We start from the raw sequence: 26,240 nt of genomic DNA, 5'->3' as shown, positions 1-26,240 counted from the left end.
CCTTAGGTTGTGGGTGTTTTTATTACACACAGCACTGTGTGTGGGTTATAAAACAACTTTGAAAAACCATCATAAAAATCTAGTTAGTGATTTATGAAGGGAGTCATGTCAGAGCTGACAGAAAAATTTGTGGAGCTAATTACAGGCGGCTACTGGAAGAAAAATGGTTTGAAACCGCAAAAGGCTTGTATAAGAATGGTCCAGTCAAAGTCCAGGCTTAAATTAAATCGAGAATAACACTTGATTGTTGCTCTCTAGCCAAGCTAACTGAGCCTATGCTATTTTATTAAGAATCATTGGAGCAGCCTTAGAAATCATTTGTGGTTGTTGGTGTCAAACTACATTTTACATGCAATCCGTGTAATAAATTCTGAAAAAGTTCAGGAGTTATGGGGTATTCATGGCTTAGCATGGCACTCTTTTGAACCTGTTCATTAAAATATATTTGCCTCTCCGTTTGTCTTACACCCACCAGCACATCTGCTGCCAAGCCCTTATGGTTTGGACATATTTAAGTTAGTTATATAAGCTTGCTGTTCTCTCTGCGTGTTTCTTTGAGGGTTGTCCATTTCTGTGTTGGCGCATGTTTTATCCATCCCTTTGTCGGAGTGTGATCCCAGCCAACTTGTTTCTATAGCTGTTTCCTGGAAATGTGTCAATGCATTGTCAGAGGGAAAAGACGAATGGCTCACAAACACGAAACCGGAGCTAGTTAATCACATCGTGGCTGGCCTTTGCTCCGCAAAATATGATATAGCTTGCGATGGTGACTTTAGGTTTTTAATGACAATATATTTACATTTAGAGGTTTGAGACTTGTTTGGCATTTGCTTGTTTGTTAAGGGCCTGTCTGAGCTCATATGAACAGTAAGGATACTATTAGTGGTGTTGAGTGTACGGCCCTTCATTGACTGGTTTAAAAACCTACAATATAACTTTATTTTTTTATTTAAGTACTCTGTTACTTTTTTGTTTTATTAAAGTACTCTGGTAAGGTATAGAAGAAAACTGCCCATTCTTATTTGAAGAATTTAGTTAACCGTTAACAAGAAGAAACCTCCAGCTTGGCTTAGTAAAAATAGTAATCTGCCATGACTGACTGGGGGTTTGAGAAGGCAGCTCACTAATCAAAATCTATTTTTCTTAATCAATTTCTATGCATATGATACTCATCTGTCAAAAAATTCAGCTTGTTTTATCTTAAATAGTTACAGGACTGATTGACATTGCGACTGATGGTATCCAGAAGAAATCCTGCTCTCTTTGTGTGTGTGTGTGTTTCTGTTCCTCTATTTTAGGTTTTGCTATTATCCACCCTCTTCAAAAACATCTCCAAAAAGGTTTTATTTTTTCCACAGTTACAGACCAATTTCTAGATTTTTTCTGAGTTCATAGAGTTTTGAAAGGTTTTTGGTAAAACGACCTACTGGAGGCCAAAGAGACTATTTTTCTACATGTCATCCAGAGCTGCGCTGCCGCTGTAGAATAACTGCGTTAACTTAATCAAACTTAGACATGTAGATATTATTAATTTCGTGCTGTGCTCCACGGCAAAGGGAAAACCCGTTGAAGTACAACTCAAAACCTCTTCTTTCTCTCTCTCTGCATTGGCCAGACTACACACAGACTCGTTCCCATAGCAACTGACAACAACGCCCCTAAAAGACACTGAAATGTTTCCCACACAAAGAGCAGAACATTCAGTCTGTTGCAGTAGCATGGTTTCAGGCTTAATGTTTATTTTGCGATTATTAATACGTGATTGCTGTGGTAAGAGGAGAAAACTATAAATATATCGCTGCACTTTACGGTATGCACACGAAACACGTTACACACACAGTTGGTGACAAAAAACAATGTACATTATATACATAAGCTAAATTATGGAAAACCAGTTCATACATTAAATGTTTTAACCATTTTATTGGCGACATACAGACAGGAGGAACTTGCTCCCATAGAATGGCAGCCAGTGGAGTTAGACAGAGGTTGATCAATCCCAGGTGAGGCTCAACTCTCTCTCTCTCTGCCTCAACAGCTTCGCTTCCGAGGATTTGAATAGGAAAATGCGAAATTTCAGCGATTTTGAAGAAAAAAAAAATCAGAATTGAGAAATGAATACTTTATAGTACAAAACACAGGATGAAAATAGCAATATAGATTATTTTATCATTATTTTTCCATGATGACAGGTGAGACTCTGCCTCCCCTGACCGCACATCATTGCCTTCACGGTTTTCAGACTTGTTTCTGTTGAGCTCGTTCCACCAAAACGGCCCTTGAGCCTCCAGTGACATGTTAATGTATAATGAAGAAAGATAAAACTCTGATTTGGTTTTGGTTATATCTGTAGCTTTTGGATTAGTTCCGCATTCTTCTGGTTCTGTTGGGGACCTCTGTTGTTTTCAGATCATTCTGTGGATTTCTGATAGTATCTCTTGCGTGGATATGTGGACACAATTCAATATTAAATCTCCTTTAAACCTTAAGAAACGTGCAGAGTAAGCTACAGGTCTGTGTGGAAGGTGATGTGTATTTATTTATTTTTCAGTCATTTTCAAATCAAAAAGAAAAAAAAACACAATACTGAAAAAAACACAAGAAAAAACTATTTAAATTGCTGTCAATGGCAAGAACAAAAATTGTCATAAAAAGTGTTGGTAGAAACATTTTGTTACACACAAACATCATCAAAATCAAAGCAGCAGAATCTTTCCTGCATGTTTTTCTAACATATTTATCCAAGGAGTTCTGGTTTAGTCAGTAGACAAATTCACAAAACAAAACATGACCACACCTTATTGTATACATATTTCTTTTTTACAAATAATTTTTGTTCATTTTTTTTTAAAGATTGAAAAACACAATTTTAACTCCTCGCAGCAATTATTCCTCTCCTGGAATAATTGGTTGGTTGATGTACCACACATTGATGGATGCCCGATAATATCAACACTTTTCAGAGTGTTGATTTTATGCTGATTAAATGACACACAGTTCGGTTTAGTGGATGACAAAATATATCCAAAATAAGTTAGACTTGTTATACAGAGAGGTAGTACAGAGGTTCAGTGTTTATATTTCCATCCTTTGTTTCACTAAGCCGCTAAATGCTTTCACTCAGCGGTGCCTCACGCCGATGTTTTAGCGTTATGACAGAGGTTTTACTGAGGCAGGAAAGTTAATCCAATTATTGTCAAATGCAGCAAGCATGCAGTGTTTGGACAGTAAAATTAAATGAAGTATTGAGCTAGCGTGTAGCCTGACAGATGAATGTACAGATGATACAGGTTAAAACTTGGTTCTAACATTTTAGCTTGATGCATTTTTTTTAAGTTGGCTTCACGTTCAAATGTTTGCACGTCTTCTGCTCGTCGTTGCATTTGTTTTTTTCATTCCCTTTTAACCAGGTTTGTAACATCAATTCACACTGGATATTTTTCATTTATTTGTATTTATTATTACTTTTACCAGTTACAGGTTATTTCAGTCACCATTGTGGGTTTTGGTTGTTGGTAACAGAGGGTTACCAACAATTTTGCCCGTGTGTGTAATTTGCAAAAATAAGGCTAGAAAGCTCCCATATTAAAACTTATTGTAAAAGTACACGGGACTTTTCCTGAAGTTGGTCCTTCCTGTTCCAGTTGTAAAGTCAAGTCAAGTTTGTTTGTATGGCACATTTCAGCAAAAAGGCAGCTCAAAGTGCTTTATATAATAAAAAAACACTACACAATACATGAACAAAACATAAAAAAGAAACATCACATGACAGAGTCAGAATAAAGAACGATGATGAAAAGTTGTAGATCATGATTTATTGTTTTCCACTTTTGATTTTGTTTCAGCAGTTTTACCTTTGAGGCCTGTGAAGAAACTGTTGCAGTAATCAATTCGACTAAAGACAAACACATGGGTGAGTTTCTATAGATCTTGTTGGGTTGTTCAGGTGATAAAAGGCTGGGTTTGTAATAGTCTTTATGTGCCTCTGAAGGTTCAGGTCTGAGATTTTGGATTTTTCTGGGTTTACATCTTTCAAGTTCATTAGGTAATGTGAAACTTGGTCTAGTTTTGTGTTTTTTCCTGTTTTTCTGCCTCATCTGATCATAAACATTTCTCCTGGAAGCGTTTGGTGAGTCCATGAGGACAGCAGGACATTTCAGTCAAGCTGGAAGATCTCAATTTGGAGTAGGTGTTTATCTCTTTTTGGTTCCCTTTCAGTTCAAACTATAGGCTTCTGGAGCTGGTGACAGCTACCAACATTATATTGTTGAGGTAAAAATTATTAGAGAAATTTCAACTACCACTGTTTGTTGCTTGTTAACACAAACAGTGAACAGACAATCACATGACAGCAACACAATGCATTTAGGAAACAAAAAGCAGCAATCGGAGATCTTCTGAACTCTGATTGCTCTGGTTCCTTTGTGCTCCGAACTGGCAGGAGACTTGAGGTGGGGCAAAGAGATAAATAAAACTCCCACTAATTGAGGCAGTCTCCATTTCAGGCCAATACAAGTCCTACAAAGACTTAGGAGATTTTTTGGAACGTAAACAGTGAAAATCACAATGAGACAGAGATTTAAGATGAGTAATGTAGGAATATGCTCCACTTTGACCATTGCTTCCCCTTATTGCTTGAATTATGTTAAAATATGAAAGTTATATGTATTCTCATCACCATCTGTATAGTTAGAAAAATGTAGATTGTGTTGAAGTTTAATAGACTGAGATTCTTGATGACTTGAGAGTTAGAAATGCTCTCCAGGCTGAGCCCATCAGGCAGACAGTGACAGAGAATAAACGGTAGTTGTATTCACTGACAATGATGTGCCTGGGTATCATTGGCCACTTTCAACACTTTTCAGTAAATAAAGAGTGTGCACAGGGTGGTTCCTATGCACCATCTGGCACTACTCCTTTTGCTACTCTCACCTTAATTTGAGAGTGGCAAAAGAAAAATTGGTGCTGAAAAAGCAACAAGTGGTTCTGCAGAGATGAGGAAAAAGATTATCTGGTTTGATGAGATCAAAACTGGCATATGTGCAAATTATATGAGTCACAAGAAAATCTGTCAGGGTCAAAAGAGTCACTGCTGGGTGGAGAATGGCTCAGTCAAAGTCCAGGGCTAAAATCAATTACATTTGTGGCAGGACTTCAAAAATGATGTTGGATGTCCTCCATCCAATCTGACCTTTTGGTAAAGGAGAATGGTAAAAAAAATTTTTTTTTTAAAAATCACTCTTTTAGGAATTCATAGCTGACAGAAACAAACCCCAAACAGATGATTCTACAAAGCAAAAGCATGCAGTTCACACTTTTCTTTAGTTTTAATAAAAACCTCTCAAGATTCATAATTATGCACCAGTTTGTGTTGCTGTATTCCATAAAAGTTTTTCTCAGATCTATTGTTTGCTGTTTGCATTTTCTAAGTGCATTTTAAAAAAGACTGGAGTCAAAAATAAGAGATCAAAATTGGAACAAACAATAAAATTCTGTTTTGCATTTAATGTTTATAGAACCGAGTTAAAAAACGTCACGAAATAAATCGAGACAACAAATAACCATGACCCGAATAAAGGCTTTTAAATACAAACTCAGATCATCTCATTGCATGGCAAGACGCAGTAAAAACATTGTTATTGAAACACATGACAAGTCAAGTGGTTAGATCTTAAGGCGCTCTCAGACTTTTGACAGAAAGTGAGGGATTGATTTATGACCCAGATTCTTTTGAAGATATTTAAAACCTGTCAACTATTTCCAAAAGGCTGTTAAGTGAACAGGCTCATGTTGGCTAGCATGACTGAACATAAATGAGGGCAACGCTTAGTTCTCTGCAGCAGATGTAAGTTTGGCAAGCATTTTCTGATAAATTGTTGTAGGTAAAAAATGAAAACGTGACAAAATGCAATGTAAACATCGACAAAAGTCAGAACCACATCCAAACTAATTTGGAAATTTAATATTCCCCTAAAGCTTTAACCAGTTTTGCTGCGGTATTAGCTGGCATCAGGCGTTTGCAGTAACTGGTAAATAGTGTTGCTCCTTCATTAGTGTGAAGGACGTTAAGCCCACACTTCCTCTTAGAATCGTTTTAAAGCTGCAGTATGTAACTTTTATTTAAAAAAAAACCCATAATTTTACATATTTGTTGAAACTGTCACTATGTCGTGCCAGCTCTCTGCTGCAATGTAGCTAGCAGCTGAGCCTGCCATGAATGCTAAGGCTAGTTAGCGTGCTCACCGATAATAGCGGATAAATGTTTTCCTGTAACAGTGAGTTAATTCTCCATCATTAGTATTTTTAGCAGAGTGTTCACGTGGTTGATTGGCAGCGCTAAGATGCTCCTCTGATTGGTTATTTTTCACCGGGAGTGTTGCATTTCTTCAGATGACAATCGAGGAGGTGGAGGAGCTCGATCTTTTCACAGATTATCCGTCTCATTTTTTCACTAAATGGTGATAATTTTAACAAATATGTAAAAAAACCCACATATTTTTCAAAGAAGTTACATACTGCAGCTTTCAGGGAAATCATCATTTGGTATTTATTTAGGTCATGCATGTGAATATTCTCATCCTCCTTGGAATAATCCCAGTCAGATGGAAAACAAACTTCATCACTCATCTTACTCATTTAGATCTTTTGACTCGAAGGACTGAAAAGTTTCACACGCTTGTTACGGTACATAAAAGTTCCAAACGAAGCGAGTGAGTGACAAACTGGGTGCTAATTTATGACACAGCATGCTCCCAGGAGAACGGGCCTCTTGAAAAACTCCAGCTCCATGTTGCTAAACCGCGAGCCTTGACAAAAACTTCTGGATAGGTGTCAAAACGTCTCCAGACAAAGATGAACAAAAGTTCAGTTGATTTACGGCTGTTTTAATTGGTTTGCTGTGATTTTTGTAAGCTGTAACCATGTGTTTCATAATCTGAAACATTAAAAAAAATCTGTAAAGGGGAAAATATGTTTTGCCAGGATGATGTATACTGAGAAGAGTGATTAGTGGAGCAATAAATATGGAAGTCTATAATATTGCAAGTATAAACAAAACTGGATAACATGAAGAGATAAGAAGAAACTAAACTATAAAGAAGCAGAAATAGTTGAATAATAAAACACAGGACTAACTTAAAACATACAGAGAAAGTCCCATGGATCATTAGACTATTGCTGTTTTGAACTATTTGGATTTTGGTGGCTAGAGGGACTTGCTTTTTTCTTGTAAAGCAAATTGTGTTCCTAAAATTAAAAGTCTGTTTAACTGTCAATATTGTCCTGATCGGACCTTATACCAGCTCAGCAACCCCTGAGATGTTCAACACGTCTGTCCAGTTTCTGAACTGCTTTACACGCAGACTTGATAGAAATCCTGATCTGTGTTTTTCCCTGATGTCACACCACTTATTTAAACAAACAACACAATAAAAGAGCGGCAGTCATTGTGACAAATTAGCTGAACCATTAAGTCAGAACCACAAGGACTGTCACTCCTTACTTAGACAGAATTACCTCCGAACATGTGCTTGTACTTGTTCTGGTTTATGACAAGGTGTAATTAACTTGTTCATCTACTGTTTTTATATAAGCTGTTTAACTTGGGATGAATTAAAATTTCCACACATTTCTTTCTTCTTTTTAAATTATCAATCTTATTGTTATAGTATACTGTGTGATTATTATTCGTTGAAAGACCGCTCAAGATGGACACTGTCTGAGAACATCGGTGTTGGGAACCGGGGTTTGTGGGATTTTTCTGTTTGCCTGCTGCTTCCCCCTTCTTCCACTAGATGGTGCTTAGAGGCTGCACCCCTTGGAGGGCGTGCCCGCGGATTCTGCCAGCGCACCTGTGATTCATCACCCAATCATCCCGGAGTATATGAGGAGCAGGCTGCCAACACTTCGACGCCTGGGTGTTTGCCAGTTGTGGTACTCTGCTCTCCTCCGAGCTTGCTCTCTGAATTTATTGGTGTTTTCTCTAAAATTATTTCTAGTAATTTATCCTGGTTGCCTCTCTTTCTCAGGTGTTTCCTTGTGACGCCCTGGAAATTCTCCTGTTAATCCCAAGTCCTGGCTTCCTGGATTTCTCCATTAAATCACGATTTCTCCCCTCGTGACGCCGTGAATTGTTACCCACTCGTTGCCCCAGTCCCTTCTTCTCAGCTGGCAGCCGGTTCGCTCCTCAATTCTCCGCACCTGAACTTACCTGTCCGCCCTCCACCGCAGCCCCTACATCATCAACAAAGAACTCACTCCCACACTGTGGGTGTCCCTGAAGTTCAAGGACACCCACAAAGAAACCATACCTTAAAATCCACTGCCTTACACCCCCGATACCCCCCCCCCCCTGCCCGGCGGAAGTTTATTTTAAGTGAGATAAATCTAATTCTTCCTGAAGTTCCATTTTCCGACAACCTCAAACTCACCATCTCTCTCTCACTGCTCTTCAGCGTACAGACGACCCCGGTTGCCAACCCCAAGGACAAGATCGACACATTCTCACTTTGCATCATTGTTAAATTAAACTTTATTTATCTGATCTTCTGTTCTCCTGCTTGTGTTCTGTACGTGGGTAAAGAAACTAGGAGCCATCATGACAATCGGTTTTCAGATCTTGATTTAATTAAAGTCTGTGCTTTACCTACACCACTTTAACACGCTCTTTGATTTAAACCATTATTTTCTATCTCTGTATGTTAGCAGGCTCAGGTTTTTATCATACATGATTAAAATCTCTATTTAAGAGAACAAGGCCATATTAATGTGACAAAGATTTGAGAAAGCGTTAGAAAAGGAAATTATTCAGTAAAATATATAAAAATTAGACTATGTAGTTTAAAATGAAGGAAGAAGCAGATTGGTTGTGTCAAGAAAATCCGAGCTCATCCCACTTCCCCATGCTGGAGATTTTAGTTTAACAGTAATAATAAATAAAGTTATCTTTAAAATGAATCACTCAAGTGACATCAAGGCCCAGCAGTAGACTTAAGTGTCAATAAAGTTAGTTTAACAGTAATAATAAATAAAGTTATCTTTAAAATGAATCACTCAAGTGACATCAAGGCCCAGCAGTAGACTTAAGTGTCAATAAAATAAATCTAGTTGTGTGTGTTGTTTTTGTCTCATGCAAACTTTGCTTTAATTCTACTTTTTTCTATCTAATCATAAGAAATCATAGTCAGTCAGAGAGATTCATTAAACAGGAAAAGCAGGTTTCCTGGAAAAAGAGGAAGTTTCCAGCCTGCAGATTTATAAAAATAGCTGAGACTATTTCTTAGTTTAAAGCATGAAAGTTTTAAAGAATGAAATCTAAACATTATTAGTAATTGGATAAGATTCAAAGTAAAATACTTATATTAATATTGGTTTAATTGTAATAATACTTACACTTACATTTGTGAGAACACTTACAAGAAAAACAAGTAACTGTAACTTTAGTAGTAAATAATTAGAATCATGTATTATTCTTGGTTTCTTTTCAGAAAAACATCTGTAATAACTCACATTAAGATTATAATAAATATAATTAATAAGTTATAGTTATAAAATTATAAATGAATGCTAAATCAGAGAAGCTAAAGAAAATAAATGTGATATAAATGTGATTTTGACATTAAACTTGAAATGGTGTAAAAGGTTGTAAAACTGCAATTAAACATCACTGATATGTTGGAGGTAGATGGTAGGTGAAAGGTGACAGGAAGGGAAAAAGGGGAACTAACAGGAGAGCAGAGATGATCAGCACCTTATATGGAAACAGGAGGTTGAGCAGCCCTGAGACATTGGCACAGACATCATGACATGATGTCTCTTAAGACAGTGACGGATATGAGATCATCTGTCTAAGCAGACAGATGATCCCTATATAAGGTGGGTGCAAAAGAGGAACCGTTCGTTGGATCCTCCGGGCAGCTTCGAGCCAAGATCGAGATGGACAAAGAACTCTGCAGCTGAAGAAGAGCCGGGGCCACGGAGCCGGAGACTGTCCTGCACATGGAGACCAACCCGTCTGGCCCACAATCTGTGGCTTCGAATCGCACTTCTCTCATCGGCTGGGTTCTGACCCCAAAGACAAAGATGAAGACAAAGACAAGGAAGAAGAACTGGTGCCTTTTTTCCTGCCAGCACCAAGTCCTGTGTGACCTCAGCATCCATGCGGAGAGGAGGCTCATCAGACCTGCGGAGATCCTGGCCTTCATCGATCAACTTCCTCCTCCTGCTGCCGCACCTTCTTCATCATCGTGCCAGGTCTGGGGTTCGAAACGCCAAACTCCGTCCGTCTCTCTCAAAGGTTCCCTTTTTTAGTTCTCAGTGTCAGCAGTAGGGAAAGATAGACTAGATGATTGATTTTACTTATTTGATTATTTCTGCTACTGAATTAAGCTGTACTGACCCTTGCAAAAATGCCTTACTAATAAAATATTTAGCATAAAGAAAATCTAAAGATGTTGTGGACATTCAGTTAATGAGTCACCTTAAAGTTCTTTGATGGTTGTAAAATAGCTGTGATGTTTGATTCTGGAGAGGAAAAAGTGGAAAATGTTTTTAGGTTGCTGGTAGCCCATATTTAAAACATCATCCTTGGGACTCGCCCGAGTCACTAAAACCTACCTGGTTCAATAACAAATGCAAGTTGCAAAATAGAGAACGAGCGACCGTTAACAGGTGTGCTCTGTGAAACTAGTTGGCTGTAGGCTGCTCAGTCTGGCTAATTCACAGGGGGAAGAAGGGTGGGACACCTGGATGTAGGCCGTCAGATAACCAGGCGAATCGTTTCTCGAAACCAGCTTAAACAGAGTTTACTTCAGTTCTGGACAGGGTAAATCCCAGCAGATTTAGGAAACTCAACGGACCCGTTAGACGGAGAGCTGGTAGCACATCTCCCCTCTCAGAAGAGGAAGTACGAGAGTGAGAGAGTAGAGACAGAAAGGAGGGGGGGGGTGTTGCGCAACAACAAGTTTCTTGTTTCATGAATCTCTCTGACTGACTATGATTTCTTATGATTAGATAGAAAAAAGTAGAATTAAAGCAAAGTTTGCATGAGACAAAAACAACACACACAACTAGATTTATTTTATTGACACTTAAGTCTACTGCTGGGCCTTGATGTCACTTGAGTGATTCATTTTAAAGATAACTTTATTTATTATTACTGTTAAACTAACTTTATTGACACTTAAGTCTACTGCTGGGCCTTGATGTCACTTGAGTGATTCATTTTAAAGATAACTTTATTTATTATTACTGTTAAACTAAAATCTCCAGCATGGGGAAGTGGGATGAGCTCGGATTTTCTTGACACCCCCTCCACGAGGTCAGACCTTTCACATGCTGGGAGTCCATCACCCTCCTGCAGTTCGCCGTCCTCATCCACTAGAAAGAGAAGAGGTTCGTCTGGGATGTGAAGATGCAGATTCTTCATCCTCAGTTGTCACAGAGGGCTCGGTGTAGTCATCAAAACTCCACTTCTCTTGACAGTTGTTATATCCATCTCCTATTTAACTTGTCCTGTATAATTATTGCAGCAGCATAATTCTTTTGGCTTTCTTCCAGTATTGCCCTCTCTGAAACTTCCTTGATAGAAATTCAGAAGTTTAAATTTAAAATTCCACCTTTCTAAAATATGAAAAGGGTATACATAAAAAGTTGTGATGTTAGTATGCTAAATATGTCTTCATGACCACTTAAAAAGCGAATGAAGATGTAAAATGCAGCCATTGGTGTTAAGAATATTTATTCAATCCAGTGCCAGCACCTTTACCAAGCGCTTCAGGAGTTTTGGAAGAGCATTCTGGGAGGTTAAGTCTGTTTAATGAAGTGAGTGAAAGCGCAACAACCTTTCATGTTGTTGTGCTTTTAGCTGCAGACTGAAGCTCTTTCTAATCTATTTGATTTAATGCAATAAAACAGGTGAGCAATCTCACCCAACGACACAATGGAAAAAAGAAAAAAAAACCTGTGGTGACATTCTGCCTTTGAACCAACCCTGCATACATGGCTATTAAAAACCTGCCAAGACTTGACATCTTGGTGCTAAAAGAACTGGGACACAGCGACGTCATACATTTCAGTTTATGACCTACTTGCCAGCTGAAAAGAAACAAAAGACTTTACATGGAAAAGGGAGAAAAACTGAAGTGCCTGCAGGGCATGATATCCAAGACCATTGAATAATAATAATAATAATAATAATAATTATTATAACTGTTTATTATTATTATTAATAATAATAATAATAACTGCCGATAGAGGATGGAGATTTAGGAAATGTCTCTGTACAGTTTTATTTAAATCTTAAATCTCTTGCAACGACAAATGGGGGAGGGGGAGAGGACACTCTTTGTCTCCGTGGGTTACTTCGTGATGATCCACGCATTCACATAGAAATGGATGCATCTTCTCACATGCCTGTCAAAGTTTGGATAGTAAAATACTCGACTGAGGTCCAGTATTCCTTGCATTTTAAGACAGGTTTACAAGAAATCTAAAATAACTACAAAATAACTAAATAAATCACTAAAATAGCCACTTACAAACCGCAATCTGATAAGTTTACCTTTGTTACGTGAAATACCGTGGAAATTCACATGCGTATCTTATAATAGAGCCTAATGGAACTGAAGTAAAACATTTTTATTTTACATTTTCTTATTTTACATATTCAACAAAATCACTCCATGCAGAAACTACGTGTCATTTAACCTTTGTTGTAGCTTTATGGGAATTTATTGGTGTTGACATGCATAATTTGTCTTAAAGAAATAAACGCGAAAGACATTAAAAACGACTCGAGGAGACACTGAACGCGCTCCCGCAGCGCGCTCCTTCCCTGGCGCGCACCCGGCCGGTGGTTTTTCGGATCACCACTTTGTGCACAACACCTGGTTTGTTCCCGCTGTCGGCACCTGCAGCAGCCTGGGTGGCAGTTCTCAGGAGGGTGGTGGAATAATTCAATGTGGAGAGGCACGGGAATGTTTTGTTTTTACATTGTATTATAAATACGGGAGATTTACGCGACATTAGTAATACGGGAGGACAGGAAAGAGGCGTAAAATACGTTTGTTTCGTGGGTCCAAACGGGAGACTCTGCAGTCATGCTGACTATTCAGATTCACCTTAAACCACCAGAAGGGGGAAAGAAATACGAACGAGTTGAGTTTTGTTCTACACCGACGGAACCCGCCTACTTTTATAAAGCTTCAGCACATTTACCTCAAAGTCGTTAAATCAGGCTGAGTCAGGAGCGGCTCACGGTCACATCACACCTCTCAGGATTTTATTTATTTTTATGGTATTTTTCTGTTTTCTAGTCTTTTCTCGTTGTTGATTTGTTGGTTTTCACCGATGGCTAATACATCCAGTGTTCTTCATTCACTGATGCTGATCTTCATAACCTGGAGGGGGAGCATGCGCTGCTGTGCCATCACAGGTTAACATCCTTTAATATGATTAAGAGAGCTGTAGTATGGATGATTATGTCTAAAATACAGTTGCTATGATTAAAAAAAAAGGAAAGACAGAAATGCTGTAGAGGCTCAATAAGCAGAGATGTCCTCTTTATTTTGTAGTGGATCCCCCGGAGGATCTTGCAGTATTGGACTCTGGTCGCCTCGGACAAATGCAGATTACTTGGCGTCCACCAAGCAGCCTGACGAAAATGACAAAGTGCCTTCCTCAGTACCAGCTGGAGTATTTCAACACATACAAGAACAACTGGGAGGTCAGTGCTGATTCCATTTCCATATATATATATATATATATATATATATATATATATATATATGAAATCCCACTTATTAACCTGACAGGTTGACCTATGAAGTGAAAACCATTTCAGGTGACTACCTCTTGAAGCTCATCAAGAAAATGCAGAGTGTGTGCAAAGCAGTAATCACAGCAAAAGGTTGCTACTTTGAAGAAACTAGAATATAAGGGGTATTTTCAGTTGTTTTACACTTTTTTGTTTAGTGCATATTTCCACATGTGTTATTCATAGTTTTGATGCCTTCAGTGTGAATCTACAATGTCAATAGTCATGAAAATAAAGGAAACTCATTGAATTAAAAGGTGTGTCCAAACTTTTGGTCTGTACTGTATATATAGAGAGATTATTACAGAAGTCACAAAAATTAGAGTATCACATCAGTCCAACCAAAACCAGAGGTTTTAAACACAAATGTCAGTTTTAAAGTATTTACACTTCTATGCACCTAATACTTGGTTGGGTTTTTTCCTGCATGAATGAATTCATCAATGGCTGTGGCTTATTAGTGCGCTGGTGTAATTAAAGCCCAGATTGCTTTGATAGCTGCCTTCGGGTTGTCCGCCTTTTTAGGTATGGTTGATGTTCTATGGGTTAAAGATCAGAGGAGTTTGTTGGCCAATCAAGAACAGGAACACCACAGTCCCAGCTTTTGGTAACTTGTAGGTAGGTGGCAAGTCTTGCAGGAACATAAAACAGGCTTGTCAGCTGGGGGAATTTCCTGGTAGACGGCTGCATCTTACAGGTTTACAACTTCATTCGCTACGTGATGATTCACCATTCTCCTGCTGAAGAGCCAAATCGGTGCAGAGTATCTTAGGCCGCAGGATCTTATTTACTTCATCCTTGAACAGAGTACAATCTGATACCGCGGCAAAATCAAAAATAGGGGTTGAACAAATAAAGAGATGATACTGGTGACACTATAGACGTATCCCACAGAAGATAATCACATTTTAAGATAAACAGTAAGATTATAGATTTGAATATGGATGTGGAGATTAAAAAGATTAAAAAATGGGACAAAGTACATTTAAAATAAATTTGCACCTCTGTTTAGGGTCTAACAGAGCCTTGGACTGACTTTCTGGATATTGATCTTTAAAATAATGCAGTAAAAACAATACATAAATTAATTAAATGAAAATATTTTCTTGACGCAGCGCTTAATCAAGAAGAAACACTTGAATTGTTTAATGCTGCCTTTTAAAGTCATGTTGTCATTTTGGCACCTTGAAACGTGATCTTGTCTGGCAATGGAAAATTACTCACACTTGTTCGGGCTATTAAGATGTCATGAATGTTGCCTTAACAACCTTGTCATTACTGCTGATCTGAACCCGGCTGACTCCCCAACATGCCGTCACAGACTTGTTTCCAAAGAATAATGACACAACAGGTAGATGACACATCGCTCAAGTAATCAGGACTTGTAATCACTGTCAAGGATGATAATGGCAGATTGGTACAATATTGGATGGGACCATTTCATAAGGTTCTACTGTCAAACCTGTTTTGAACAACCATTTGAAGAATTGGTATTGTAACTTTGAGGTAAAGAAAAATAATTGGATGTTTGCCACTTCAACTGTTACCTTCTGATAAACCTGGCAGTACAAAAAGCTATTTGTGTTGCTGTCAATTCTGGACTAAAGGCCACCGCATCAAACCTGGAAACAGCTAACACCTATCCTTTTAGTTCAGCTGTCTTTGCATGTGAATGTACACAAAGTGTTAAAACTCTTCCAGCGTATGTCTGATGTGTAACAACATGTCTGGATGTTTGGCTTGGCAGACTCTCAGAACCCCGAGGAGGACCTACAGCACCCAGTTTGACCCATCCAAAGACGTCCATATAAAAGTTTACACCATTCTGAATGGAGAGTGCACCAACAACACGATGATCATGAGCAAAAACTGCGCTGAGACGATTCTGAAACCTCCCAGCACAGGTCAGGCCTAAACGTGTGCTTCACATGTGTAGCACAAAATGCTGTGCTTTGCAGAAGCATCGACACACCTTGAACTTGATCACAAACATTAACTTGAATGTATTTCATTGCAAATGTATGTAATAGACCAAAAACTACTGGTGCATAATTAGGAAGTGGAAGGAAACGTTTTAGGCAGATATAAACAAACGTGGAAAAAAAGTTCTCTGGTCAGATGAGACCAAAACTGAACAATTTGAGACGCATTTGAAATGCTATGTGTTGTAAAATGGACGACCTCAATACAACATTCCCACTGTGAAACATGGTGGTGGGGATGATTTTTATTTATTTTTATTTATTTATGTCAGACATGACAGAAGTATAAAATTACACACATGAACAAGGACTGCAAAAGACAAATTTTTCTACCACAATAATCTTAACATGTTCGAAAAGGAAGAAGTAAGAAACTTATGAGTTTCTAAATTCATACAATATTTTCAGATGGACCCTCATTATTAAAATAATGAAAAAAAAAAATCAGCAGAGACCGGAAAGCTGGTCAGAGTTGATGGATATCAAATAGAACCGAGGTTGAACTCTTTTGCAAAACAAAATTAGCAAAATAATATTGAGTCAGCGTGGATGAATACTAATATTCTGCACTATTTTGTGATTTCTATTTTCATTTCCTTGTTTAAAAATTGAAATCCATGCTTTTTAACACTAAAAAGCATAAATTAACACTAAAAAGTGCAAATTTCTGCTTTTTAAAAATTAACACTTTGTTCATTGTAAAAGTGTCACAATTATGACACCTTGTTGTTGATTCCTCACATAAAATCCTACAAAATCCAAAGATACTTCTAGCTGTAACGTGGAATATTTCAAGTGGTACAGAAGGTTTTAAGAAACATTTGCTGTGTGGCTTTTTTATCGTTGTGTTTAGGAATATTGGATGCAGAAGCCAAGGCGTTTATTTGCGTGTACCATAATATGGAGAACCTAGAGTGCAGCTGGACACGCAGCCTGAAGACACCACCCAGTGCACTGCACAATCTCTACTTCTGGTATGTAATCTGCTTAAATAAGAGCTTTTTGGCTGGATGCTAGCTTGTAATTGTTTTTATTGCGAATGCTTTGTAGCTAGCGGTTCTCGTTAGTGAAAAACAACTGCATACGAACGTTTTGGAAACTTTCTGAATGTGACTCATCCGTCATGCCCCACAAGTTCTTCTACTTTCACTCCATTATTTTCCCACCTTACGCCTCAATACTTGTCTTGTAAATTATTTACATATTGTTTACTTTGGCAGCAACTCTTTTGCTTTATTAGTCATAAACATTTCCACCTGTATGAATAATTTTTTTTTTGTTTGCTTTTCTCCCAGGCATAAGTCCCTGGATCAGGCAGTTGAATGCCCCAGCTATATTTTGTCAGGTGGAGTCAGGAAGGGCTGCAACTTCTCAGGAAAGCCTCTTCCTGAATTCACTGACATCTACTTCTGTGTAAACGGCTCCTCCCGCGAAGGGCCCCTGAAGGCAACATTCTTCTCCCTGCAGATTCAAAACCAGGGTGTGTACATGGCAGCTGCCTTGCAAGCTCTGTGGTAGTTTAGTATCTCATCCTGATATTTTGACTCATTGTTTTTTTTTCTTCTTCTTCTAAACCAGATTAGGTTTTCCTCCTTTCTCCTGTGGTGATATGCTGTACTTGGTTTTAATGTTTTTGCAGTGAAGGTTACAGCTCCAGATAAGCTGCATCTGCAGACGAGTTCTGACACGGAGTTGGAGTTTCACTGGGAGAATCCCGCTGGGAGGCTTCCTGGTCACTGCCTTGAGTGGGAAGTGAGACACCATCATGTGGGGACTGATGGAAAAATATCTTTGGTATGGTTGATCAGATATGAATCTTCCGATAAGACTCACTGCGTCAGCTTATATGTTCTTTCTAAAAATCCTGTTGAAAGATTCTGCACAAGTTCAGTAAATTTTTATTTGAATGTACTTGAAAATGTATTGCTAACGCATGCAGCATTGGTGAAGCTGTGCTGAAATCTCATGTAAAACTGTAGTGTTCAGCGTTTGGTCTCCAGTGCATTTTGAAGAATTTTCAAAGCTTGAGCCACTTTCACATTTTTAAATCACATCAGATTTTTCTCCTTAAGCTCTTAAAATGACACTTTTTCACATTACTTCCCCTTGTGTCATTAATTTCTTTTATAAAACTATTACTTGTTTTCCTATGTGACAGAACCACATTCACACCGAGAAGCCCCGCCTGACTCTGCCTTTCAGCAACAGCAATGAGAGAAACTGCTTCCAGGTTCGGTCCAGGCTGAACTCTTATTGTGTGGACCAAAGCTTCTGGAGTGATTGGAGCCATGAAACTTGCCATCCAGGTAGTGATTCTAAAATCTGTGCACCCCTGCATGAAAGCCTATTTAGACAAATAAAAATAACGACAATCTTTTTAAATGTACTTTGTGTTAAGTTTTAAATTTACTGAATAGTGGATAAATAGAGGATGTCCAACAAACAGTGAGGTGGCTTTATGTTAACATTATGGGTTTATTAAGTACTTTTTTATTTTATTTTTTTTTCCTTTTTTTAAATTGGATTCTTTTATATTAAAATACAATAAACAAAAATAATGAATGACTATGAATTTTCAGATTCTAAATTGTATGATGTAAACTTGATAACTGCAGATCCTTTTCCAGATATCGAGTGTGAATACTATGATGAGGAGAAATTTAACAACAGTAAAATGATAAAAGCAGGTTTCTCTGTAATTCACCTAAATAGTAGAAGTATGAACTCTAATTTCTCAAAAATAACAGATTACTTAAAACGGTTGAATGGACAATTCAGTATAATAGCAGTTTCAGAGACTTGGTTGAATGAGGAAAATAAAAACAATTTTCAAATAAATGGATATGAATTATATTATGTGAATAGAAGTAGTAAAAGAGGTGGGGGTGTTGCTTTGTTTGCTGATAGTGAAATAAGGTGTAAAATAAAGGATACTATGTCAACAACTGTTGAAGGTGTAATGGAGATGATTACTATAGAAGTGTTAAGCGAGAAATCGAGAAATATAGTGGTGAGTTGTGTGTATCGAACACCAGGATCTAACTTAGAATTATTTACTGAAAAATTAATAGAGCTTATTGAAATGAGTAAAAATAAAACATTATTTCTGTGTGGAGATTTTAATATAGATTTAGGAACCCAAACTGATTTAAATAGTATGTTTGTTGATACAATGTGTAGTTTGGGTTTCTTTCCATTGATATCAAAACCAACAAGAATTACGACACACTCTGCCACAATAATTGACAATATTTTTACTAATATTACGGACGGAGAGATGCTGAGTGGACTCTTCAAAATCGATATAAGTGATCATTTACCAGTTTTTGCTATTTACAAAAATCACCAGAAAATTATTACTGTACCTGTGCCAACGAAAAAAGTGTTCAATATGTCAAAAAAAAATTTGGATAAATTGAAAAATGATTTGTGTCAACAAAATTGGACTAATGTATATGTGGATGATGTACACAGAGCATATGATGAGTTTATGAATATTTTGGGAGTTCTGTATAAAAGACATTGTATGACAACTAATTTTGTTAAGAAAGATGCTGTTGACAAGCCATGGATGACAAAAGGGTTGAGAAATGCTTGTAAAAAAAAGAATAATTTGTATTCATCCTTTTTGATGTTAAAAACGAAAGAAGCAGAGGATAGATATAAGAAATATAAAAATAAATTGACATGGATTATAAGAAAACATAAAAAAGAATATTATACCGACCTATTAACAAAAAGTAACGGTGACACAAAAGCAATATGGACAGTTATACATAGTGTTTCTACAAAGCATACAATAAAATCTGGTATTGCAACACACTTTTTAAAAGAAAATACTGAAATTTATGATCGGAATGAAATAGCAAACGAATTCAATCATTATTACGTAAATGTTGGTCCAAGACTTGCTGCTCAGATACCAAAAGATGATAGCGACGTTACCCAAAAAATTGGGAGTTGTCCAAACAGCATCTTTCTTGGAGAAACGGATGAGAAAGAAATACTGAGTATCGTAAACAAAATGGCGAATAAAAAATCAAAGGATTGGGTAAATATGGATATGAAATTTGTAAAGGAAATTATGTCTTATGTAATTAAACCATTCACCTATATCTGTAATTTGTCATTCTCATCAGGAAAATTTCCAGACGCCATGAAAATAGCAAAGGTAATTCCCATTTACAAAAATGGTGAGAAATGTATGTTTAGTAATTACAGACCGATATCGTTGTTGCCACAGTTCTCAAAAATTTTGGAGAAACTATTTGTAAATAGATAAGATACATTTATAGATAAAAATAATATATTAAGTAGTAGTCAATATGGATTTAGAGCCAAAAATTCGACATCAATGGCCCTTATGGAACTGACAGAACATATAACAAATGCTATTGATCAAAAACAATATAGTGCCAGCATTTATGTCGATCTAAAGAAAGCATTCGACACGATTGACCATAGCATTTTACTCAAAAAACTTATTAAATACGGGATTAGAGGGCCGGCATTACAGTGGATTTCGAGCTACCTGGAGAATAGAAAACAGTTTGTACAAGTACATGATACTAGATCCGAATTTTGTGAAATTACATGTGGAGTTCCACAGGGCTCAGTACTTGGACCAAAGTTGTTCATCTTATATGTAAATGATTTGGTAAATGTATCAGGGTTTTTCAAATGTATTCTACTTGCGGATGATACCACTTTTTTTTGTCAGGGCAATGATATAAAAGGGATGTTAAAAGAAATGAAAATAGAATTTATGCAAATACATAAATGGTTCAAACTTAATAAATTATCTTTAAATTTGGACAAAACAAATTAAATGTTATTTACAAGGAGACAAAGAACTGTAAACACTCCATTTAAAGTTGATGGTGTAGAGATTTGTAGAGTTAGTGAGGTGAAATTTTTGGGTGTGATAATTGACGAGAAATTATCATGGAAATCCCATTTGAATTATTTAAGAACAAAATTAGCAAAATCAATTGCAGTGCTTTATAAAGTACGGGATTTTCTGAATGATCATGCACTATTTATGTTGTATAATGCACTAATTGTTCCACACTTGGTTTATTGTGTTGAGGTATGGGGAAAGGCATGTTATACTAGTACAAAATCTGTTTTTGTTTTGCAAAAAAGGGCAATAAGAGTTATTGCTCGAAAACATGGTAAATATCCAACAAATACATTATTTTGTAATTTGAGGTTTTTGAAATTCAATGATTTAGTTGATTATAATATTTTGTTGGTTATGTATAAGGCACACCTAAAAACATTACCCTTAAACATCCAAAAAAATTTGAAAAGAGAGAGAGTGGTTATAACCTTAAGGGGACACAGATTTTTAAGAAACCTAAATTCAGAACTTGTTTGAAAGAACGATGTACTTCGATACAAGGAGTCAAACTGTGGAACGACCTGCAAAACGATGTTAAAAATGTTAAATCATTACACATGTTTAAAAGAATGTTAAAGATTGTTTTTTTGAAGAAGTATGAAATAGTATAAAGTCAAGTTCAGTTGAGATTGATGATTGACCTTGTTTCTTTGTTCTTTCTTTGTTTTCCTTTTTTTGTCACATAAGACAAATCAAAAAAATTTTAGTTTTTTTTTTTTTTTTTTTTGTTTGTTTGTTTTTTGTTGTTTTGATCCATAGTTGAGAAAAAGGGGCAGATATTATAAGATTATTTTCTTCTTTCTGCTACCTTTCATTTCATTTTTAAATTATTTTATTTTTTTCTTTGTATTGTATTGTATTAAATTTTTTTTTTATTTGTATTGAATGAAATGAATAAAGATTTAATGTTTGATTCAAAAAAAAAAAAAAAAAAAAAAAAAAAAAATCTGTTGAGCTAATGTTAATTGATCCAGACAGATGGAGTCTGGGCTAATAACATGGAAAAATAGCCTTTTAAAATAATAAGCTGCAAGAGACGCACCTGATGCTGTCCACAAAAATTGCTGCACATGAAAATGGCAAGATGGACGACTACCAAAGTTGTGCTGCTAATTTTGTATTAAATCAAAGTGTAAAATATTCCTTTAGACATATTTATTGTTCTGCAGAGATGAAAATATAAGTATCTAAAATTCACGGGCTGTTACAGTTAGAAAACATTTCTGTTTTCTGGAAATAAGTCATTAAAGCTTTGAATTGTTGCTAACAGAGTGGGTTGATCTTAGAAAGCTCTAATGACGCAGTGAGCAATATTTACCCTAAAATTATTTAGGCTTGAGCATAAATATAATTTTCTTTTTTAACCTACATTTACCAAATCTACCAAATATCTAGGTTGGCTTCTTTGGGGCGATTCTTTTTATAATAAATCATAAATCTGCTTCAGTCGCTTGAATGCAATCTGCTACTTGGGGCAATGCAGCAAAATTCTGTATGAAACACCTGAAGTTGAGTTTTAATTGTTCCTTAATTCCTCTACGATCAGACAACATGTGACTGTAAGATCTCAGATTATTGTGGTTATGTGATGTAATCCTGCATTTTACAGGTAGAAACAAATATACATGAACCTTTCTTACAGCAGAACCTCTTTTATTAGATCAAAAACTTGGATTTCCAAAACTACTGAAATTAATATTTTACACTGTTATCACGCTGGTTTGCTTTTAGGTTTTTGTGGATTTTGTTACTTATTAACATGTGTTTTTAATCAAATACTATAATCAAATATCTCTTTGTAACAAACCTGGTTTTATTTGATTTTGTTCCAGTTTTGGATAACAGAGAAATCGCTCTGGGACCAGAAATGAATTATGTGTCGATCTACATCTACGTTGCTGTTGTCATCATCGTCATCCTGGTGGTGTCTCTGTGTGTGTGGGCAGCAGTCAACATGTGAGTTTAAACACATGCACAATGTGATTTTTGCACACACATGTGATTCCTGGGCTTTGCAAAAAAGATTGTCAGCATTAATAAGTACAAACAACATCTTGCTCATGTTTATTAAAGGTTCTTTACTCTTTAGTTCCCTTACTTTCTGGGGAGTTTAGATGTTTTTATCTCTACGTGCAGTGTTATGCTTTGCTGCATAACATGATTTATTTCTTTGTTTTTCATTCTTTCCCCGTCGGTTTTGGGTTATAATATCTACCAGGTTTGTGTCTAGACTAAACGTTGTGCCCATTGTTTGAGCAAAATAAGCTCAGTCTAATTGAATGGAAAACATCTGTAAACATCATTCTGTCAGAGATTCTCTCTAGGAGTTATCGCTGGACTTTGACTGGGTCATTCTAATAATGTGCTTTGTCTTGACAGGTTTATAGTTAAGTACAGTGCAATACTCTATCCATTAAGATGTAAAAAAACAAACATGATATTGTTATTATAACCTAGTCATCTTTTTAAATAATTGGTTGCCCTGGAATTTATGTTAAGGAAACTGACTGAGCACAGATCCCACATCATCCAGATTTTTGTTTGACAGATTTATAAAGTCTTACATCATTTTCCGTTTGCTTTACAATTGTGCACTAGTTGTTCTTAGTAATTGAAATGAAAAACACTGCGAAATAAGTTGAAGTTTGCAGTGATTAAATGTGAAGATGTTGAAGGAGGATCATTACTTTTGCAGGTCACTGTACACAACAGAATATAAAATAAACTAAAGCCTAAACTGTGTTTTATAACAGGAGGAAAGCAGGACCACAGAAGAAAGTGGACTCTCTGCTTCCCAAGCTGCTTACCAACAACTTGACTCAGAGAGTTTCAAAGATCTACAGCGGCAAGAAAATGTGCACTGATGTTGTCATTTAAAAGCATTTCAGAACTCGTCTTTTTTTTTTGTTCATTGTTATTGTTGCACTTCTACTTATGTTTGACGCTGCCTGTCCAGGTAAGTTAATCACTGTACTACTCTGTAGAGTGTTTTATTCACAAAAATGTCTAACATTCAACAGATATGTTAAACAGAACTAGAAAGCTATTTCAGAGGGGGGGAAAAATCAAGAGTTTTCGGTTTATTGTTTATTTTTTGTCAAAGCTCTTGCTGGAGGATCAAACAGGCTGCAGTTACTTAACCAGGATGTTTTACAGTTTGCCAAATGTCTTGCCAAGTGATTTACTTAACAGAAGTTGCAAAATTGTTGCGTATTGTATATACATGTACATTTATGTATTTTGTGATGTTATTTACTTGTTTAATATGGGCCTCAAATCTTGCCAGAAACCTGATAAAACAAGTAATTTTTTGATGAAACGAAAAAAAAAAAGAAATACGATGGTTAATGTGTTCAAAATGTATTTGTAACCATCTCTGTTGCACACTTTGAACCAGAGAAGTTTTTATTCACCAGCCTAGTATTTCTAATGCAACTGGAAGTGTAACAAGACCAGAAGAAATGAGTGTGTCAGTGTTTTAATGCCACAAACTTTGCCATTTTTTGGGGAATTGACCCCAACAGGACTTTTACCATGGCTTGCTTTTCTCCAACACAAGCAAACATGATTGGTACCTTGACAGTAAGAGTTAAAAATCACCACACTCCCTTTGCCTCCTGGTTTCATTTGAATTTTAATGTTACTTTATGGCTCTAATAACCTGAAAATGTAAATAGAAGTACAGATTTAATGAATGTAAGCCTTCATATTCACAATACATCTTATTTTGTTGCGTATTCAAGTTGTGGGGATGAATTGTTTGTTTCTATGTTTTATCAATTTAGCACTTAAACAAGGAGCTTTTATTTATGCACCTATACTACCTTTTATTGAGAGACAATTTGAGGATGTATTTTTTTATGTTTGTTTTATGTTGGACATACATTTTCAGATGTGAAACCTTTTAGGTTTTGTTCGACAAATAAAGTTGAGTTAAAATAATTTTTTTCTTAATTTGTGTTGTGGTTTGCATAAAAAGGAAAGCACCAGATTTTAAAATTGGTAATATTTATATTAAAAATGCTATTTTCTCCTGATATAATTAAGAACCTGACATTTCCTACATATCTGTAAGTGGGAAGAAAATATGACAGTCTGTACATAAATATCTGCTTTTGTGAAGCTTGGAAGAGATTTGTATACATTCCTCTTTGTAACCTATTTTTAATAACGTATTATGAATAAACAATATATATGGTATTTCTTAAAATGTTCTGTTCTGATTCTTAACTTAATACAGCTAACAAATGCAAAAGAAATGCAGAATTTGTGACAGATAACTTCTGTTAAAGTTTACGCCATTTTACCTGATTGGCACTCGTCTCTCCCAGGAACTCCTGAAGACAAAACATCGTAGAGACAACAGAACAGGCAAGATTTCTGAGTCTAAACTGATAAAGCAAAAGAAAGTAGATCAGCAAAGTAATTAAACAAAGCATGATTAAACCCAACCGTGGCTAGGATATCAAGGGACCCAGAAAAGTAGGGAGCACTTAGAAAAAGAACTAAAGACAACATGCAAAACAAACCAGGTTGGCAAAATCAATGGATTCAAACCTAAAGAGAACAACAATTCAAAGTGTAAACATCACATAATGCCAAGGCAAAGTACTAACAGTTCTCCAATCCCCCTCCTTGTAAGACAGTTCCTTGGAAGGAGGGCCAGGTTTAAAAAACAAATGAGTAGTTTGGGGACGAAGCCTAGAGGAGGCACGGACTTCAGGAGGGCCACCTGAAGGCAGCAGGAGCCAAAGTCAGAACTTCAGGAACCAGCAGTGAAACACATGTGGTTGGCTGGAGATCAGGAGGGCGGAAAGGCGAAAACACTGGAGCTGAGAACGTTGGGTTTTTATTATGGCACTTGAAAACGTGAATTCTTGTGCATGTAAATAAAAACTGTTATAGTAATTTTTAACTTTATGCACTTCTCTAATCACGTCTCTTTTATTTTTAACTGTATAATTGGCATAAATCTCATTCTGTAAAGGCAACTACAGACTCAAGGATTAATTACTGTAATTATTGGCAATGTGGATAAAATATGTACTGGGTAACAGTAAGTTGTGTGTGGGCTAATAAATATATTGAGAACTTGGCAATGGTAAATTAGTGCCTTTGGAGATACATAAATAATGTCGGACGAGATTTCTCCCTTCTTCTGATAAGAACAGGGCTGCACTTCACCTTGACAATGAGCCAAACTCTGCTGCCAAAGGAGAAAGATTCCAGAGAAAAATGTAGACTTTGAATTGTTAACGAACTGAGAATGTCTTTCAGCAGTCCGTACTGCATGGCTGCGTGACGAAGAAAACCAAAATAAACAAAAACACTCCACACTTTTAGTGGAAGAGGAATATTCAGTTTTTTAATACAAAAAAAATATATATTTAAAGGACAAAAAAAAATCTCAGCTACCATTTTCCCTGGCTGCTGTAATTTTGCTTAATTTTATTTCATCGTACAACTATGCAGATTTCATTAATGTTGTCATGAAAGCCAGATGAAATTAGAGTTTTATTTATGACAAAAAAGGCTTACGGAA

The 26,240-nt window shown here is 36.4% G+C and overlaps 1 protein-coding gene across 2 annotated transcripts; it reads left to right on the top strand.

Annotated features, from left to right (window-relative positions):
* Positions 1 to 12,890: 12,890 nt before the first annotated feature.
* il13ra2 (interleukin 13 receptor, alpha 2) lies at positions 12,891 to 24,898 on the top strand. 2 transcript variants are annotated; one of them, XM_028031843.1, is made up of 10 exons: positions 12,891 to 13,137; positions 13,314 to 13,432; positions 13,572 to 13,723; positions 15,561 to 15,717; positions 16,649 to 16,769; positions 17,091 to 17,275; positions 17,435 to 17,589; positions 17,954 to 18,101; positions 22,531 to 22,654; positions 23,452 to 24,898. In XM_028031843.1, exons 2-10 carry the CDS (start codon positions 13,348 to 13,350, stop codon positions 23,573 to 23,575), a joined length of 1,251 nt encoding a protein of 416 aa, XP_027887644.1. In that variant the 5' UTR covers positions 12,891 to 13,137; positions 13,314 to 13,347; the 3' UTR covers positions 23,576 to 24,898. The 2 variants fall into 2 exon arrangements, with proteins under 2 accessions (XP_027887644.1, XP_027887643.1); XM_028031842.1 differs by lacking the exon at positions 12,891 to 13,137 and having other exon boundaries at positions 13,161 to 13,432.
* Positions 24,899 to 26,240: the final 1,342 nt, after the last annotated feature.

This window comes from Xiphophorus couchianus, chromosome 11 (genome assembly GCF_001444195.1).
Source record: "Xiphophorus couchianus chromosome 11, X_couchianus-1.0, whole genome shotgun sequence".
Taxonomy (NCBI): Eukaryota; Metazoa; Chordata; class Actinopteri; order Cyprinodontiformes; family Poeciliidae; genus Xiphophorus; species Xiphophorus couchianus.
The sequence above is the reverse complement of the archived record's forward strand: the minus strand, read 5'-3'. Positions and strand labels throughout refer to the sequence as shown.